The 21,829-nt window shown below is 36.8% G+C and overlaps 1 protein-coding gene across 4 annotated transcripts in view; it reads right to left on the bottom strand.

Annotated features, from left to right (window-relative positions):
• Positions 1 to 21,829, bottom strand: part of milt (trafficking kinesin-binding protein milt) — a 306,838-nt gene that overhangs the window by 149,939 nt on the left and 135,070 nt on the right. For 3 of the 4 annotated variants that reach the window (XM_081745259.1, XM_081745257.1, XM_081745258.1), the window contains exon 2: positions 19,714 to 19,858. The exons of the other annotated variant lie outside the window; for it this stretch is intronic. In XM_081745259.1, coding sequence (XP_081601385.1) covers positions 19,714 to 19,837 — 124 coding nt within the window. In that variant the 5' untranslated portion in view covers positions 19,838 to 19,858. The remainder of the gene's footprint in view (positions 1 to 19,713; positions 19,859 to 21,829) is intronic. 4 annotated transcript variants of the gene reach the window in all.

The raw sequence follows: 21,829 nt of genomic DNA, 5'->3' as shown, positions 1-21,829 counted from the left end.
ATACGATGGATTTTATGTGGATAGACAGTAAGAACTTGTCGTCGGGGATTGAATCCGGGCAGCCCAGTAGACCCGCCTTTCCGACTACGTTACAGATGCCCTACTTTTCACATCTGTCACCTAATAGCTACCACTCGGAAAGAACTATAGTACATCATAACGTGTCACAGATCACGTTTATAATGTTGTCAGAAACGTTTTGTTGATTGCTCTACCCTTAACAATTCTATAAGAAAGTAATTAAAATCTTATCTGTAATACTTTTAGTAGTATCCCGACGAGAGCTCATGTGGTTCCTATTCCACATTAATCAGTAGGTTCCGTCTCATATAGCCTCCCTGCTGAAAGGGATGTTAAACACAAAATCAACTCAACTTTTAGTGGTAATCAAATATCAATCCTGTTGACTCAGCATCCCTGAGGAAGGGGCCGTGGTGGCTCAGTGGTAGAGCGTTTACCTCTGGTGCTTGGGGTGCCGGGTTCGATCGCAGCCCCCGCCAAGTGAACTTTGTGGTGGACAAACACCGTTTGCGTGGGTTTTTCGTGGGGTTCTCCCGTTTCCTCCCACTTTCTTCATTCCACCATTGCATTCATTTCTCATAATCACCGTCTCCTTTAGCCTAACGGGCATAACCGTGGGACGTAAAACTCAAAGATTTCATTTTCATCCCTGAGGAACTTTCTAAACTTAATATGTAGCGAATTCTAGTCTAAAAAGACAGAAAAACGGCAAAAGTAGACAGTGAGCTGACCACACATTACTCAACAAGCCACCAGAATGGTTATAGATTTTGCCAATTGTGACGTCATGGAGGATATTTATATTTCTTTTAAGCTTATAGTATGACTATCAAGTTTCTCACCCACTCGCAGCTAATTTTCTTGAACATACAAGAGAAAGAAATAACACAATAAAGAAAACAATGGGACGGATGTCACGTTCAATGCGGTAGGGAATTGTAAAAACTACAGAACGGACGTCTCATGCAGTAGAAATGTAAAAGACAACAGAACACGAATTACTGTCCTCTCTTTCTTTTATAACACACAAGACTGAACAACTTTGAAAATGAAGAGAGACAGTGCTTTTTTCTCCAATGACAAGCAGCAAAAACCGAAAGTACAGACTGGCCCAAAAGTAGATATAAACCCCTGCATTGATCAAGTATAACATTCTTGGATTGGATTTATTTGCTTCAACTGTTCCGGGCTTAAGTTATAAGTAAGAAGACGTTAAGAATAAATAATAAAGAAACTAAGTCTACCTGTTTGATAGCAATAAAAATGATATAAAATACATGGGCCACCCTGTATTTTAACAAATACTAGCATGAGATGTTTTGGTTTAATATTCAAATGAAGCATATAGACTGCGGGGGAGCAATACTTACGAAATGTTTTGATTGTTTATGTTCCATGAGTGTGTCCTTTAAGCTAAAGACGGCCATGAGAAATTAATGACATCTATCGACTCAACGGTTAAACTGACAATATTGTCATGTAGGGCACAATACACGGCGTATGTGCTCCGAGAGTAGAGGTCTTCAGGGACTCGGGCCTACAAAGCATATATAACTTCGGGCCCGGGCCGTAAATTTTTAAATATACAACCATATTTCTCGGGCCTTTTCTGGCCTAACTTTGTAAATATACTGTACAACGATATATATTGCGCCGTCCTTTCTGGACAACTTTTAAAGCACAACTGCAAAAGTAAACGTCTCATTGCTGTCAATAAAAATACAATTTTGCGTTAATTATTAAGTTTTTGTAATTCGGGCTTATTTCGGGCTCATTGGGTTATCACGCGAGCTCAGGCTGGGCTCGGGCCTAAATGGTAAAACATATTTCGGACTCGGGTCAGGCCTCACATTGTAAATTCACGGGCCGGGCTCGGGCTAAAAATTCCGGCCCATGCAGACCTCTATCCCCGAGTGAAACAAAGGCTGTGATGCGACGTTGCAAATGATAAAAGACTGTGGTTAAGCAGATACACTACAACGCGAGCAGATAAGCAGGTCAGATACCTCTCGTTCTCTGCTTCAACGAAGTGAATAAAGTCATCATCATCGCAGCCCTCTCATTTGCTAACAACATTTAAAGGAAACTCCAGAGCGCCGTCTTCAAACATCATAAACGCTCTTTCTTAGAACAGTGGATCCAAAAAGGTCCTCTCGAGGACTAGAGAAGTAAAAGTGGATCACATCTTAAACGGTGAAAGTATGCTGAGATATGACATTTTATGTATAGAGTAGAGCTACTATTACTACTGGTAACGGAACGGAAAAAGGTTTTGGGCTCCGGTCTCAGAGCTAAATAAACTTTTTTACTGGATGTGCTTCGAGAACAGAACCAAAACACATTTCAATATGTTGACTCCACTCACGGAAACAAAAACCGTAACTGAGGAAGACAACTGAAATACACTTCGGCGTATCGGTTCTCTTCGCAAAATTGAAATACACTTTCACATTGTTAGCTCAAGATCGTTATAAGCTGTAAACGCTATGGAACAGCTGTGAAATGATGACAAGGGAACCAATAGGTTTTATTACAATATCGGTTACAGTAACGGACCTACCTGGTAGAGCCAGATATATATATCAAAGTCTAGACTGACTGACTGAAGAACGCCCAGGTCAAACTGCTAAATCTAGAAATTTGAAATTTGGATAGGGCATAGGATTTGTAATGTAAGGTGGCACTAAGGAAATTCGACGTGGAAGAGGGGAAAAGAGGGCTGGCAATTATTATCTTGAAATGGTTAGGCTTATATCTCAAAATTCCTTAAGAGTAGAGGCATGTTAATTACGAGTAGAAACGTGTTTCAGCATTTTTTATGTTTCCGCTAGAAGAGAAGAAAAAAGAGTGGGGAATGCAATTGTCATAAGATAGTAAGATAGCCATATTTCGAAATCCCTCAAGGGTCTTCACTACAGCGAAATTAAACTACCTCTAATTGCAGAGTTTTTCTGTAATATCTTGAAAACAAATAAAAATATTCGAGAAGCACAAACGTAGGGAAGTAGACAATACGATTTTGCATGTGATACCGTTATCACAATTCAACTATCTGCTTTCGGTTTGCAACTGTAGATAGATTTAGCATTTTTTGCGGGTTCTGTAAATAGCGCCATTCCAGAAGAAGATAGGTGAATTGTGGTAAAGGTATCACATACAAAATCGTATTGTCTAGTTCACTACGTTTCTGCTTTTCGAATATTTTTATTTGTTTTGAAGATATTACAGAAAATCTCTAAAATTAGCGGTAGTTTAATTTCGCTGTAGTGAAGACCCTTAAGATTAAAGATATGTTAGGGATATGAGAAGATCGAGGCCGTAGACCGAGCAATTGCTGGGGTCTGTGAGTGAAGTTCCCAGCTAGTCGAAGGCTAGTTATAATTTTTCAAGAAAATGACAAATACCTTCCAGTGGTTCCAAATTACTTCAGAGTCGCGGACCCCATTTTTATTTTTAACGCAATGGACACATCTTTAAATTTTGGTAACTGCGTAGTATTAGTAGTTGAGAGGTTGGTAGCAATATTAATAACAATTAAATTACAACTCTGTATTTATGTTATAAGAATACAGCATATATACAGGTCGACAGCATCATTTATATCTTCTATATATTATGATATGTAAATAATGCTACGGACCTTCCAAATCTGTTTGACGGACTCCTGGAGGTCTGTGCATCACCAGTTGGGAAAGACGGATTTATTTGCTGACATGTGGCCTTTTGCACCGCAAATGCAACAAAGTGTAGATAAAATAATATAGCTATTAGACGGGTGTCGGGCCCTCGGGACTCCTCGCGGATCCGCCATTCATCGCTACCGACTTTAGTAGAAGAAAATTGCTGGTAGAGACATTTAGTGTTGACAGAAATAACCTTTTGCGAGATTTATAGCTACTATTAAAATAATTTTCTATTTGTTCATGCTTTGGATTAATTAAAAGATAATATTCTTTCAAATCCAGAAAATTTAATCAAAAGTGCTGTGTACCATTCCTCTTTTTTTTTTTTTTTTTTTTCTTTCTTAGGGACCTGGGTATTAGTTAGCTGCTATGACTATTAGAGAAAAAGATACGTATTTATATCCTAATACACGAAGAACTTACGCAACATATACGGTAGATATAGTTTCAGGACAAACAATTTCAAGGAAATGATAATATATTTGAGTTTCGTTGTCATTTTACAAAGATAAATGGAACATACACTGGCTTTATTACCCAAATACAAGAAAATGAATGTAACTATCGGTCATTACATCCATATCCAAGGTCATGAAACAAACATCTTTCGCTAGATGAGATGGTCCTTATGTAATTCTCATTACATCATTCATAAAATCGTCCATGAAAGGAAGCCACTCATAGTGACACAAGAAGGTAAATTCCCGCAAGTCTTTGACTCATTGCTATACCATTCACTATCGTCTTAACACTATTGTTATTCATTCCCTAAGTAAGCATTTGGTTACCTTATACATAACTCATTACTCAATATCTATTCATAAAGAAGTTTCTAATAAGCTTTATTTCATTTGACATTTAAACTGCTAGTAATATTTTTAGAAATCAAACAAAAATTGTAATTTCTGAAATATAGTTACCTAACAGTTGTAAATTTTTAAAATATTAACTGCCAAACGCTACACGAACGCATATAAACAGTCAGATGGCTCACGTTCAACTAGATGATGCATGGATAACTAACTTGATGGCCTATTGAACACGAAGGCGTTCAAAAAGTTCTCCATTGACTTATGTCCTTTCGCGACTGGATTCAGTTTCTACTTTGTACTTCTATTTCTACGAGATCTATCTTAATATTGTTTCCCATCTGCACCAGGTCTTCCTAACCCTTATAAGATCCACGGTACGTTTTCATACCAAATTGCAGTGTTGTCTTTAACCGTCTAAATAGATTCTATAACAGGCATTTAAGCCTGTTTTTTATAGGTCAAATCAGACATGGGCCAAAGAACACCTCGGATGCATTTTGGAACCAGATGGTCAACTTGGTGGTACCAAATGGGGGCGTAGGGAAGGGGGGCGTGACCACATTTTTTCTTGAGGCAATTTTCAAAAATTTTCCCCGCCTTTAGCTTTCAAAATATCATCATATCTTTGAAATTTTGTATACGCATTGTGTGCACCTCTAACTATTTATCAATTTTTTGAGATATCTCGTCAACCCGGGACAAAAAAAGGATTTTTCGGAAAATTTCCCGGATTTTACCTAATTTCCCGTTTTTGGTGTATTATATGGGCATACGAGAGGTACCCTTTGAAAGGTTGCTTTATTCTGAAGAGAATGAAGTATGAACCATGATCCAGGGACAAACAGTCTTGTTTTAGAAAATGTTAACATCACGTCGTATAAAGATTAGTCACTCTGAGCTTTAAAAAAAAATCCGTCCATTAGTTTTCAAAATATCACATTGACATTTTGCACACGTACTGTGTACATAACTACGTATTTTTCCAGTGATTTTAAGATCCCTATGTCAACCCAGGCCCGGACCACAGGGGCGAAAATTTAAAATATATATATTTTTTCGAAAAAACTCCCCGTTTTCCCATTTCTAATGTATGATACGGACAAGCGAGTGGTATCGTTGGAAAGGTTGCTCTATTATGAAAAAAAAACGAAGTATAAACTACGATCTTACGAGAAATAGTAATGAAGCAGTACCTGCTTGAACGAAAGTAAAATTTATCTCAAAAAGTAAAAATTTTACAAGGGTTAACAGAGGTTTCATCGTAGCAGGTACGTCCTTCATAACCTTGATGTTGCATATAGACACAAAACATAAACATTACAGCTCCCATGATTAACGAGTTAATCAAATTGACAATGATAATAATACTACTAATAATTGACCAATGAAGGATGTGAAATTTCCCGAATTTACTTAACATACGAAACACTTATCATTTCCATGTTAATTAGTCTGACAGAATAGTGCTAAACAAACCACACAAAAAGACGCTTAATTCACGGATGTAAGCAAACGTCGTCACAATTCACGCCCACAAGGTAAAGAAGAGGACACTGACTTAATTGAAGGAGACGAAAGGCGCGGCGTGAGCGCATAAAATATTCTTTTAATTTAAAACAATGGTCACGCGTTAAGTTCAGAATTCATCTCATATTCAATCCAGCAAGTGTCGTCAGAATTAGAATAATTAATGACATTTTATGATTTGCTTGGTCATTCCTCTGCTCCTTTCACCATTAACGATGGAATAAGAAGAATGTATAATATAAAAGAAGCATAACTGAACATGATGTTTTAATGTTAATGTCTTCTTAAGTTAGGAATAATTTTTCTTCTTGAGTGCTTTTAATCAACTTAACATTTCTTTCTGAACGAAAAGCAATTAAATATATTTTCTAATCAAACAGCTTATTCTTTCCGTTGTGTTCTCCTTGTTAAACTGACTGCTCTTGTGTGTTAATTTTGCAAACACTTAAACGACTATAGAGGTATCACGTAAAACTATTTTAATATGCTGCGAAGCAAAAGTTTAATACTCCAGGAATCGCAGTATTTTTTTTAAAAAAAATGCATATTTATTATTATTATTTTAGAGCTTTCACACTAATTGAGTTGTGCTTTTAAAATTTTGTAGTCCTATGTAATACCGAAGTTATGAAATATACAGGTCTACTATTAGGTCGGTTGCACGGAGGAGGGTTAGCCAAGCTGAGGCAGAGGAAGGCAGGAGAGGATACGAAGAGTGCATTAAGTGTGTGTATCAGTTACAACATTTTGGAAGGCCTTTGTTTAGTACGTGGCCGAGTGAATGTGGGGTACAGGGCTTTCTTGCATAACTCACATTGTTGAATCTCGACTAGGCTAGCATGCTGTCTGATGAATGTACGACCGGCCTTATGTCCTCCAGTAACGACCGGGGATTAAGTAAGTGTAGTGTACAGACCAGGGGCGGATCCAGGACGAACTTATGGGGTGGACGGTGGGTTGTAATACTGCTACTTAGAGCTACTTTTAAGAGCTCCAAACTCTGGGATAGGTTTTATTTATATATAAAATAAAAAAAAATGTTTCCTATTCTGGGGGGGCGATGGCCCAATCGCCCCCCTGGATCCGCCACTGGTACAGACTACAATACAAAATCAACCATCATAGTAAAGACTGTTCCCCCAAATCTTTTAGTTGAACATCTCACAATTATACCCTTGAGGCTAAGGGAGACGATGATTAAAGGAAGTAAATGAAGATGGGAGAAAACCGGAGTATCCCGAGAAAACCCACGGACACAATGTTGTCCACCAAAAACTTACTTGGCCCGGGATCGAACATGGGATGCCACGCATAGAGAAAAGCGCTCTACAACTGAGCCATCGTGCCCCACTACAAGACTCGTCATCGATCCGACTGAAACACAGAAACATAAATGGACTACGTAAGATTATCATAATTTAGAATCTTCAGGACACTGCGGAAGAAATTTCTCAAAAGACAGGTCCATATCCACGGGGGGTCTAGCGGTTTCCCCTAAATTTTTGCTGCCCCCCTAAAATTTTCACGGTAGGCTTGCAAATGAACTATAATATGGTGATGAACTGTAATATGGTTGGACCGAGCCCTCCCCTAACTTAACTCGGGCCCCCCCCCCTACATTTTAGGGCTGGCTACCGACCTGTCAAAAGACAAAGGGAATCTTCTCGAATCATATGCACACAAATAAATAAATAAAATACAGTACCGGTACATGAAAAATTCCTCTTACGGTAATTGATATTATGTAGCCAATTTCGACTTCCCTGCACATTATTAATATTTTTTATTTTCATTTTTTATTAGTTTTGTGTGTGTGTTTTCTTTTAAAATAATTGTTAAAAAATGGAAACACACTGTATACAAGGGCGCCCATGTTATGGTTTACAAGGGGGGGGGGGTAAGTATAAGCGACATTTCAAATATAGTTTCAAAGTTTGATGTAACAATTCTAAAAATTCTATTGGGTTTTCGATATTCCGAAGTACAATTTCCTCTAGGGGAGACAAGCGCCCCACCTTTCCCCCCTGATGGGCGCCCTTGACTGTATACGTTATGGGTCAACACCCCATTCGTAGATATTATCAGGGTTTTTATACATCAAATATCAAGGATCAATATTAACAGATCAAAATCATATTGACGAAGAACTTAAACGTCGACTGAAAGCAGGGAATTCGTGTTATTATTAAGTTCAAAATCTCTTGTCGTCGCGAATTCTCTCGACGAATTTGAAGCTTAAAATATATAAAACGATAATCATGTCTGTTGTGTTGTATGGTTGCGAAACATGGTCGCTTACTCTGAGGGAAGAACGCAAAGTATTTGAGAATAACATCCTGATGCGAATATTCGGACCCAAAAGGAACGGGAATGTGGAATGGCGGAATCTTCATAATGAGGAATTGCATAATTTATACCGTTTACCAAACATTGTTAGGATCGTCAAGTCTATGAGACTCAGGTGGGCATGCCATGTAGCCACAACGGAAGAAACTAGGAACACTTTTTCAAAGTTTTAACTGGAAATCCAATCGGAAAACGTCCATTAGGAAGATCTAGGCTCAAATGAGAGAGCAATATTAAGATGGATCTCGCAGAAACAGGAATACAAAGTAGAAACTGGATCCAGTTGGCTAAGAACAGAAGTCAATGGAGATCTTTTGTGAACGCGGCATTGAACCTCCGGGTTTCACAGGCCATAGTTAGTTATACATAATCTTCTCATTTTTTATTTATTGTTTCCCTTGTCTTGAACTCAAAATATTCAGAGACAACACAACACAACAAGAGACCTTGGTTGCGATAGCAACTACGCACACATTACAGCGAATATCTGGCTTATAATGATAGCCTACATATATGAAATACCATTATTCATAAGCATGACCGTACGAAAAATCCTAATGCACGATATATAAAACAAATGATTAATCCAAAATAGGACAACGCTCTTTTGTGTTTCCAGTATAGTTCTCCGGACAGAAAAGGTATTGCACTCTTCGCTCACTGTACTGCTGGAAAATTGCATCAATTTCCTCTTGATTATAGCCTCTGCAGCAAGATTTCTCAATGAAAATAACCTGCGATATTATATGGTGAAAGTTATAGATATGTGATCTTTGAATGAAACATCTACCAATAGTGAAGTGGACAAGAAGGAATTTCTTTGTAATATATATGATTTAAGAGTAACTGTCAACAGAAATTGCAGAATAAGAAAACAAAAGAGTCATTAGTTAACAAATTAGCATTATTGGAATAACTGGCCAAGTAAAATCATAAGTTAAATCAGAACGTGTATCAGTTCGCATTCAAACTACTACAAGCAAACACCAATCTGAGTATGGGAGGTACAATAAAAACAGTTTGAAATCCGCCTATTGCTCTTAAGACTTTATTCTTCTCTTTTCTATGAATAAACCAGGGTTTTAATGGTTTGTGATTCTACTGATTTCTTCAAGGCCACTTAAATGTTTCTTGTTTGAAAATATAATATTATACGAGATAAGTATACATATTTTTAATATTTCTAAATAAAATATGTTTATGTATACTGGCTTTGGATCTATTTATGTCTGGATTAATAAGAAATATTTAGGATCAATATTAACAGACCAAAATCATATCCACGAAGAAATTAAATGTCGATTAAAGGTAGGGAATTTATATTATTGTTCAATTCAAAATCTTTTGTGGTCGCGAATTTTGTAGAGGAATTTGAAGCTTAAAATATATAAAACAATAATCACACCTGTTGTGCTGTATGGTTGCGAAACATAGTCGTAGACCCTTAGAGAAGAACTCAGACTGAAATTATTTTAGTAAAATTCTAGGACGAATATTCGGACCCACGAGGAACGGGAATGGTGGTAGCTTCATAATGAGGAACTGCACAATTCATACCGTTTACGAAACATTGTTAGGGTCATCAAGCCAAGATGGCTCAGGTGCACAGGTTATGTGGCCAGAATGGAAGAAAGGAGAAACGTTTTTAAAGTCTTAACTGGAAATCGAATCGGAAAGCGACCATTCAAAAGAGATGGGGGCAATATTACGATGAATGTCGATATATATATATATATATATATATATATATATATATATATATATATATATATATATATATATATATATATATATATATATATATATATATATATATATATATATATATGAGTCGAATCCACGATTTTCTGAGGGGGTTGTACATACCCCCCAAAAAACACTCTCATTGAAACTCTTCAAAGTGACGTGCGACAATATTCTTTACCTCTGACATCGTTGATACATAGAACGAGCGAGGAAGGGGGATGTCGCAAGTGATGTGCAGCGTGCAGGAAAAGTTGTCTCTTGCTGGCTTCTGTTTTCTTCCTATTTGACAAATGTTATATTGCTTTGCTTCATGAATCCTTTTTCTTCAACCTTTAGAAAATCGACTTAAACTATTGCTTTTCAAAACTCCTCTTTCTTTTAACCCTCAAACGGGAGGTTCCAGGTTAAAACTCAGGTCATTTGAGTTCGTAGTGAACAACATTATTTCCGTGAGTTTTCTAGGGTTTCTTTGTTTTCCCCGGTATTCTTATTTCACAAATTGTTTCATAATCATGAAATGAAATTTTTCAGTTTAACGTCCCACGTTTATGCCCTTTAGGCTAAGGGAGGCGATCATTAAAGTAAGTGATTGATGATAGAAAAATTGATGGAATGAGAATTGAGAAGAGGAGTACCCTGAGAAAACCCACAGACATGATGCTGTCCACAAGAAACTTAGTTGGCCGGGGATCGAATCAGTGGCTCCACGCACCAGAGGTAAGCGCCGCGGAGCCACCGTGTCCCCCACCAATTCTTTCATTATCATTCATTTTCACTAATTATCTGTCTCCTCTAGCCTAAAGATATAATAGTTGGGCGTGAAACTAGAAATTTCATTTCGTTCAATTTTGATTTATAAATATTAAATATATATGTATTGTTTATGCTGGGTTTGGATCTGATTCGATATGTACGAGGGGGACAAAAATCTAAGTTTACAAGGCAGATATTTCTAGACGACTTTCGTCTGTTATAGAGGAATGAGGTGTGTGTACTAGGTAATTTTAATATATGGAGTTGCAACTGTGCAGTTTCAGCCACCCGCCACCTACAGCGCTAGTTGTAGATAAACATAATGACGACTCATTTGGAAAACTGGTATCGCGAACAAGTTTGGTCAGTTACTCGATTTCTGTGAGCAAAACATGTAACTGCGGCTGAAATTCATCAGTAGCTCGTAGAGGTTTACAGAGAGACTGTAGGTTAATGTCTCATCAGCATGTCGCAGAATGCTGTCGAAAGTTTGTGGCTGGTAGAAAAAGCAGCCCAGGAAACCACCACGCTGTTGAAACAGTTTTGCTGGAACATCATCGATCATCCCTTCTACAGCTCGGACCTCGCTCCAAGCGACTTTCACCTGTTCCCGCACTTGAAGGAGCACCTAGGAGGCTGTCACAACGGGGCTGAACACGCAAGGACAGGATTTTTACCAGAAGAAAAATCTTCAAACTCATCTTACAATACGATAAGTGCCTCAACCATTATGAAGACTATGTCGAAAAATAACACCAAGTATGTACTATGTGTTGGCTGTATTGGTTGTATGAAATAATATATACATGTTTCACCGCAGGCTTTGTAGCCTTACTTTCTGATCATCCCTTGAAAAATCCAAACTACTGTAATGCACTCAATGCTTTCCCTCGGGATCGAATCACTTAAGAGTCTTCATCCTGCGAAATTAAAATACCGCTAATTTTACAATAATTATGTGATATCTTCAAATAGATAAAAGATAATCGAAATGTGGAACAAGAGCGCCCTAGACAATAATATTTTGCATGAGAAACCGTTATCACGACTCACTTATCTGCTTTCGATTTCGAGCCATTTTGAAAATCGGCATTTATTTTCGCGTTTCTAAACAGCTGAAAACGGAAAGCCACTAGGTGACTTGTGATAACGGTACCTCACGCAAAATAATATTGTCTAGGGCGCTCTTGTTCCATATTTCAATTATCTTTTATCTATTTGAAGATATCACATAATTACTGTAAAATTAGCGGTATTTTAATTTCGCCGGGATGAAGACTCTTAAACGAAAGGCGCGCGAGTTGGTCACTATAACAGTGGCATGGGTTAATCTATGCATGATACCACAATTTAAAAAAATCAAAAATCAAGATTTTATATATATATATATATATATATATATATATATATGAGCCATAAAGCATTTGTAAACCAGATAATTAGTGTGGTCAAAAGTGCATAAACTGGCAAATTGCAACAAATTTTCAAATTGAGGACACCCACTACATTTTAACAAAAGAGAGACAGACACGGCAAGTATGTATGTATGTATAAAGAATACTTAATAAACTGTTCCTCATGTTGTCTTTTCATTTATCGCTGTTCACTGAACAGTGTATTTATTTAAAACAAAGTAAGAGTAAGAATGAGTAGCCATATAATTAATTAGTGCCGCAGACTATCCTTTTATACACGCTACTACGAATTTTCATTGAAAAATTCAATTAGGAATTCACACCTTTAAGGGAGAAAATAAGCTGCTATTGTGGTCTAACAATAGCCATTCACTTTTGGTATTAAGTAACAATAATAAATTATTATGTCTATTTCCATGAATGAACGAGTTAACCATGATTACAAAAAATTGAAAATACCAATAGAAGAAAATATTTTGAGTTTATCTACTACTATACATTGTTCGTAGTTTGAGGGAAATTTCCTTAATCTAGGGAAATTTCACAGATAAATTTAGCAAAAAGGGAATTTTTCGATAAAACGTGAAAATCCAGGGGAAATTCTCACTGAATTTCTGAGTGAATGCTTAAATTTTCTTTGTTCTTCAGAAATGGACCAATGCAATAGCAATACTTTGTGCGTGTATGTGGGTGTGGCGTAATTTTTCTGCACCCATTGTCGCTAGGTGTATTTGTGTATATTTTTTTTTGTTTTAAAAAATTGAAGGAAAAAGTGAAAAGAAAATAGAATCAAAAAGCAAATGAATTAAACAAATGTGATTGACACTTTCTTTAATATAGCTAAATTAATTTTATTTCATAACTGTTGTCATAGGAATTGAACACTTGACAAACTAGAGAAAATTTGTTAAGAAAAGAAAAAAAATTGTGTCAGTTGAGGAAAACTTTCTTAAGGGGAACCTACGAACACTGCTACTATTTGCGGAGGTAAAACTGATAGACATTTACTTACCAACCGAATGGTTCGACGTTTAACCAACGCTAAGGTTGGGATTTACTCTCTTTCTCTCTCTCTCTACCTTCAACGGTTCACCTAACCTGTCAAATGGGCATCTGCAGAAACCTGTCCATGGCATCTCTAGAGTAGGGCTGTCCGATGACAGGTTTGGATGTTCAAAATCGATAAATACTCGGTAGGCCAGACTCAATTAGGCAGTTCTGAATATATGTTATTTTCATTGGGAAATGTACCAGTATAACATGTTACAATGATTATAAAATGGTTAGGTTAAGTTACAAATATGGAATCATACATACATTAGTCATCTTTTTCTCAACACAGTGGTCGACCTGAGCACCACCTAAGTCAATGCAGGCTTGCAGATGCACAGGAACATTTTACATGCCTTTCTGCACATAGTCATCGGAACATTGTTGAACTCCTGAACGATCACTTCACATATATGTCGCTTACTGTCAATAGAGTTAGCAAACACTTTGTTTCTGAAGTGACACAAACGAAAAAGTCAGGTGAGGTTATGTCGGGTGATCTGGCTAGCCACTACTACAATTTTAGCATGCTATGGCCATCTTGCTGCCATCACAAAAGTTGGAAGTTATGTCGCTTGTGAAGTTCTGAGGTGACAGTTTCCCCTCAATAAATGTAGGTAACTTTTCTATCATCATTTTTCCATGTGCCGTTGATTGATTGGTTATTAACGATCAAAAACTTCCTAATTGAGTCTGGCCCATCCTGTAAAATATTGAAACTTTATCGATATATCGAAAATATAGACCGATATATGGAAATATCGCAAAGCCCCAAGAACACACGACAGACATCCAAATACCACCCTTTCGGCATTTAGGGGCCATGAAACGTGAGAATATTCGTTAAAATATTGATTTCGATTTTTCACAATTACCGTATATTCTTCTCGCCTATCGCCGTTCGAAAGCGAAAATTGTCCAGCAAACAAGCACAAGTATTGTTAAGTTATTGAATTACTAAGAAACTGAGCTATCGATTCTTGTACAGGGCATCACACACAACTAAGTTTTTATAAGAAAATGGAAAATATCGTAATATTTTCATCGAAATATCGATATATTGAAATATCGCTCAGCCCTTCTCTAAGGTTGCCCACGAGATAAGGGTGGGGCTATTCCTTCTTACGAAAGTGATGTCTCGTCTTACCTTGTGGGCACCCATAGCTATTTTCTCTAAGTATCTGACCATGATCAGGCTTCACACCGCTTGAGGAGGGGAGCACATTGGTCAACTAAGGATGCAACTTTACCTTTATCTACTAAATACGAGGTGTGTTCAAAAAATACCGAACTTTTGCTGTTCTTGCTTTATTGTTCATTATACAAATTTCCAACCACTATCTCTTTCAAAGTACTCCCTTTGGCATATTGTTAATACAGCGTAGCCACCGTTTCTTTCTATTTTGAAACTCTGCTGGAAATAACTTTTTCCGATAGGAAATGCAATGCTGTCATGCATTTCCTGAATTTCCTTTCTAAGTGGTTTTAAGTTGGGATATAGAAAAAGGTCTGCCGGGAACAAGTTGGGGGAGCAGGGTGTGTGAAGTACAATGGATGTGAAATGTTTGGCAGATAAATTGCAAGTTTTTCACTTCGGATTTGATGGCAAGGTTTTATCCTTATATCAACGTCTTCAGCAACCTCACGAACAGTTAAAACGACAATTTTCACTGATTCCAGCGCGTACAATCTCAGCATATTGGTCAGCACAGAACGTAGAAGGTCGTCCAGTCGTTGGACCTTCGGCAACCGAACTTCTACCTTCCGTAAAATGCTTAAAACCAATCAATCATAGCACTGGGTTCGGCTCATGCAGTCATCTTTCGATACTTAGTTAAGCATTTGGAATATTACCATTAAAGTTTTCCCAAGTTTTACGCAACATTTCACACAGACATTCTGTTCCTCCTACTCCTTCATTGTTGCTTTTCCACTACTCCGATGAATAGTTTATGCACGACGTTTCTTAATTAGTAGTTACTTGACAGCTAACGCATAGATCGGAATCCAATAATAAAAAAAAGGCTATCTTTTACTAAAATATCCGTTATGTGTGCACAGTAGAGTTGCCAACTGGCCGGTTTTCACCGGCCTGGCCGGAAATATTGCTGTTATTTTGATTAAAGCCGGTGACATTTCACACAGACATTCTGTTCCTCCTACTCCTTCATTGTTGCTTTTCCACTACTCCGATGAATAGTTTATGCACGACGTTTCTTAATTAGTAGTTACTTGACAGCTAACGCATAGATCGGAATCCAATAATAAAAAAAAGGCTATCTTTTACTAAAATATCCGTTATGTGTGCACAGTAGAGTTGCCAACTGGCCGGTTTTCACCGGCCTGGCCGGAAATATTGCTGTTATTTTGATTAAAGCCGGTGACCGGTACAAACTTCTTACCAGCCCCTTTATGACCGGTTTTGTTCAAATGTACATCTAGTTTTAAGCAATTTCATCTAGTTCAGAGTATAGATTTAAAAGGCAACTTCCATTCTGTAAATCCAAAACTATCAATGATTCAACGATCAACTATCAAACTTTCATCATCTTTCAACGATTAATATATTTTGTTAATCAGTTTAGATAATTTTAAAGATATGACAGGGACTGTATCAGGGAAAATTTAAAATTTACTGTAAAGAATTTTATACACTTATTGAGAGTGAAAAAGGACTTTTAAAAGCTATTTCTTGTAGTTGAAGTGTAAGTTAAAGAATAAATTTTATTTTCCAAATCCAAAATTGTCACGTAAAGATTAATATACTTTTCTTCATCTGTTTCGACAGAAGTGGCAGTTACTAGTAATAGAGTGGCGGCGATTGGACGTTAAAAGTGGAGGGGGGGGCAAGGCATTATATGTTCCTGAAGCTTTCTTAACTCTACGGGAAGACAAATAACCAATGTATACTCACGCAACGACAAATATTATATGGCACCATTTTTTCTACGAACCAGTAAACAACTTTGCATTTCCAAATGAAACTATATACATTACGGGGTCAGTTCAAAAAAGTGGGGGAAACTGCCCCCTCTTGCCCCGCCCCCGAATCGCCGCCCCTGCTGGTAAATACAATAACATTATCAATGCCAATTGCAGTTCCTCATTTATAGCACATTGTGTCTATTAAGCTTATTAGTGAATGTGCTAAGGATATTCAGAATATAGGTGCCAATGCACTTTTGTTCACGATTGTACATTTCCTTCCCATTGATGTGTCCAAACAGAGATACCTCACACTTAGACCTATATAATAGGGAATTTTCATGGCGTGCCGGTTTTCTTATTTTCTAGAGTTGGGAATCTTAGTGCACAGTAGCCGGAGGACGCCATCTGCAGCCACTGACTCGCTATTTAAAAAGTTTGGTGTGTCTTTTTAACATAATCGTATAATTTTTAAATCTCATTTTCTTATGTTACTGGTCACGATTACTAATACCAGATCTCGGATTCGAGCCATCCTAAAAATGAGGCCATGTGATAGTGTTTTCATATAATACCGGTGATGTGTTTAACAAGCGAGCGCAGCTAGTGGTTAGCATTCTTATTTCGTAATCTGAGTTCGAATTTGGTATCAATTCTATCACGCATTCACTTGTTTGAAGAAAATATGTAACTTGTAATTCTAATCCAACTTGCGTAACCTGGTCTCTTCTACACAATGATCTAATTTAATCTAACGTAACTAAAATATAATTTCTATATGATCACCAAACTTAATGTAATTTACGTAAACGAAGTGAAATACCATTGTAAATGAAGGATTCAGGCTACAATATAACCTGAAAATCCTTCAATGCATGATTTCCTGATTTTACATATTAACATGTCAAAATAATTAAAAGAGCGTACTACGCGTATAAAATAGTTACCAATTATTTTTACAAATATTACGCGTGACATGAAGAATTCATTACGGAGGTTTGATAATACACTCTCTCTATTTATGGACTATAAATCCGATTTTTTTGTGACAAACACGGTTATTAAACCCTTTCAGCTTCGATCCTTACTGCATGTCCTGTGCGTGTCACGCATGCTACAACTAACGACAACGAGAGAGCTATACACTCACCCCTATTCGTAGGGGACATTGCACTTTTAGACGTCAATAACCTAGGGTTATAGCATTGCCTTCCTAATACTGCATTACCATTAATTTTGGTATGTCACGAGAAAAATAATATTAAAATGCAGATATTGTTCATAAAAGCACATTTGCATTGCTGCAAAACAACGGAATTGTTTAAGCATAAAACTCTTACTTGAAAACTAAATACTCGGTTAAGTTGAAGTCTTAAATAATGCAATGTGTATTGATTGTAAAGGCTTTTGTGTATCTGATATGTTAGCGCGCGTATTTTAGTAAGAATGGTTCCGAGTTCGATTCCAAGGTAACAAATCATGTATTGATCCATCATTATGATGAAAAAAAAAGTTGTCTACAAATATAGAATAAGTTAACGCGCGGGCTTTGGTAAACATGGCTCCGGGTTTAATTCCAAGCTAATAATTCATGCATCGACGCAGAGCCATGATGAAAGCAACAGTTTAGAAATCTAGAAATAATTGTATTGGGAGCTGAAGCGCGCGCTGGACATAGACCATCCAGTTGAAAAAGTTCCATATGGAAACTAGTCACCCCTTTCGAAAACTATATGGTAGGAATTAGTTTATTAAGTTAAAAGCATGAGTCATTAAGAATAAAATTTGATTTAAAAAAAAAAAAAAAAGCATTTGTTTGATGAATATGTCAACTAACATGGAGAGATTCTACGAAACTTATAAGATAGAAAATTATACTGAGCAACAATGTTATGGTTTCTCTTAAGGCAGTCTTTCAAGTTCCATCAAACGCTGCTAACAAGCACGAACATTCCAGCGTAGCAATATTTCAGGACATAATAGCGGCTTTTGAGCACGGAACACATGTCTGATGCACCGATTATTTCCTTATCCACGTGTATTATCGTCGAGCCCTAGTGTGAACTTCATTGGTTTAGCTAATCTTTAGGGAATCCAATTCGTATTTAATTTCCTCCCACTTCTACAATTGACACAGTTGAACGACAAGAGCAAGGACGAAATAAAATTCTAGCACTTAATGCCACATTCGTCCAATAAACATACATCATAATTGAGCTGCGAGAGTAGACGTATCCAACGTTACACATGTAACTTGAATAACCATGATACGGTGTTCTCCAAAACTGGTTCCAAGAAAACGTATATTTAAGGTGTTCTCCAAAACCGGTTCCTAGAAAAAGTATAATTAAGGTGTTCTCCAAAGCAGGTTCCTAGAAAAACTATATTTAAAGCTTTCTCCAAAACAGGTTTCGGTTTTCTTCAAAGACTAGTTCTTTTTTTTTTTTTTTTTTCGAAACCATCTTCAATTTTCTCCAATATAGTTTTCGGTTCTTGCCGAAACCATTTTTGTTCTAGTACTCATTCCCAATTAAGTTAGCGACGAAGCAAAGAATCGGTTAAAACCCGAAACCGATTTTCGATAGAAAACTGGTTTTGAAAAATCGTTTTCTGAAAGTTTGTAGAAACCAGTTTTTGTTTATCTAAAAAAAATGGTAACTGAAAAACCTATTTTTGTACCTATCACTACTAGAAATTCGTTGCTGTCGGTTTCAGTTCTCCCTCACATGAACTCAGCGCTCAACTCTTCTGGTTACCAAGAATCTAACCTTTTTTTTTTTTTTTTTTTACTATCCACAATTATACGTACATACTACGTGCTGTATAAGAGTAAAAAGCCATAATATGAAAAATCAAACAATTCTTGAGTAAATCATGTATACAGTACCTTTTCCTCATAATTTACGAAATAATAGCGCAAATTTGACAACATCAAACCCTTGAAGACAATTACAATGGAAAAAAGGAACAACTTTAACATGGGGTTCAACTATTTTTATTGATAACACAATAAAAAAATATTTTCTACAAAATGATCCATTAGTGATATATTCAATATGTTTTTAAGATAACAAGTACAGTATTAATGTCACTGTTTTCTTCAAATATCATTAGAAATCTTCGTAGTAAATCTGTATGAATATTTTTCATTAATACACCTAAAAACAATGCGCATCAATACATTACTTACATTTTCTTTTCACAGGTATCTTTAATAATATGCATATCGCTGATTCAACATTTCCATAAAATATAATTTGATATCATTAAAAATTCTTGCATCCAGTTTTAAAAATTAACCCGTTTTTGTTGTATTTGTCTCCAAATTCCTACAAACTCCTAATAGTGTAGAGCCCCCACAAAAGAAACTTAATTTCTATTGATGTATATCAGTTAACAGAATATGTGTCAGTTATATGCATCTCGTGTACATACCTCGCTCAAGAGTATGAGCGATTTTAAGGTACGCTTCGCCATTCTTTTTGCGTCCCAGATAGAAGATCAACTCCGGAAGCTCTCCTTCTCCCTCATGTGTTGATTCCGGAGAATCATCGCTCATGTCATGCTTGCAGGCACGCCACTAAAAATTAAGATAATGGGAAATAATCATAATAACTACTAAAAAATACTAATAAAAAGTCCAAATCTGCCAGCCAAAGCGAGAAGGAGGTGGATTTTTCGAAGATCCCCGTGGTATTAGATTACCTTACGACAGTGGTTCCCAACCGCTGTCATGCAGTCCCACAGGGTGAGTCGTGAAATTTTAATGAACCAATTTGTTAGAATCAATTTGGAGACAGACTCTACCAGTAAACATCTCCAACGGCAACAACAATACCAAGAAACCTATAGTCTTACACTATTAATCAATAATGTAATAACAAGGAGGTTTCGTTTTTTTTTAACCCCCTTAAGCAAGATATGGAAAAATATACCCTTATCATTACGTTATATATACAAAAAATATGTATCCCTGTATTCTGAAAGGATATGAGATTCAATGTTTGAACCTTCCCTTAATGAAACTCTGCGTACGCCACTATTATAATTTAAATTATTTTAATTAAAACATCAAACAAGTCTGTCGCTGTGTCGTAGGCATAAAATGTGTCGTCAGCCAGAAAGGCTGGGAATTACTGCCTTACGGAATTATCTGTATAATACTACAAATATATTATTATTATGATTCGAATTTGTGTATGGTATTCAAAGTCTAACTAAAGTAGATTGTTAGTATTTTCCCAACTAACATGCGGATTTCCGAACCAAAGTATGGCAAGCTTGAACACTTAGCTACTAATGAAATTTTGAACTCGAACTTATTATATATTACATATTACATTACCAAATGTATATATATTACATTATAATTACAAATGTATATATACACTGCGTGAGAACAAGACGTTTCTAGGCAGTTCCTAACCTAAGCAATTAAAAGCTGTCACACATTTTTCAGTTGTGAATATTTAAAGAGTTAGCTACCTACATTATTCTACTTCCAGGATCAATTTTTAGTTTATTCTACTTCCAGAAGTTTCTGAAATCAGATTACAGCCATTAAAAAAAAAAAAAAAAATACGAATCTTTATAGAGCACCTGGTAGCATTCCTACTTAATGGCTAAGATTGATGATGGATGAGGTGCAGGAAAAAAAAAAAAAAAAAACTTTATTTCGTCCAAAATATCAAAAATACAACCGAAGAAAACGCTGATCAGAGTATGTGTATGGCGTATGATGCAAAGGTGTCCGAACTCTTGAAGTCAGGGCTCACGACTGGTGCGAAACTTATGCTTAGTCGACCACAGCCACATTTAGTGAGCGTGAGGTTGAGTCAGTGTAATGTCGAGTTATGTGAGTGTAACGTCGAGTGGGCATACTGTCAGACTGGTAATGTGAACGTGAGATCCAGTGAGCGTGATGCCGAAAAGATGTTTGTGATTGTTATGTCCGATTGATGATGTGAGCGTAAGATTAAGTGAGTCAGATCAAAGTGGCCTGCTCCTCACACTTTGCAGATCAACCGAATATCGAAGTCCGGAAGAATAAGTTGATAATATGTAGCGATGTCTCCTACCCCTGAAAGCTACTCTCCGCGCTGAAATTTGATGGTTTCGTGAAGATCGATTTCCAATAATTAGAGATTGTAAGGGTAAATAAAGATTAGGTCAAAACGAAGTCAACGTAACGTCGAACTTATGATGTCACATTGGTGATGTGAGAGTGATGTTGAAAAGATGTGAGCATGAGGCTAAGTGAGCATGATCCTGGATTAATCGTGTGAGCGTGACGCTGAGTAAGCATAATATAGGATTAATGGCGTGAGCGTGACGCTGAGTGAGCATGATATCGGATTAATGGCGTGAGCATGAGGCTGAGTGAACATAATATTGGATTAATGTTGTGAGCGTGAGGCTGAGTGAGCATAATATCGGATAATGGGGTGAACGTGAGGCTGACTGAGCATGATATTGGATTAATGGCGTGAGTGTGAGGCTGAACGAGCATAATATCGGATAACGTCGTGAGCGTGAGGCTCAGTGAGTATGA

Source organism: Thermobia domestica, chromosome 18 (genome assembly GCF_964235325.1).
Source record: "Thermobia domestica chromosome 18, izTheDome1.hap1.1, whole genome shotgun sequence".
Lineage (NCBI taxonomy): Eukaryota > Metazoa > Arthropoda > Insecta > Zygentoma > Lepismatidae > Thermobia > Thermobia domestica.
The sequence above is the reverse complement of the archived record's forward strand: the minus strand, read 5'-3'. Positions and strand labels throughout refer to the sequence as shown.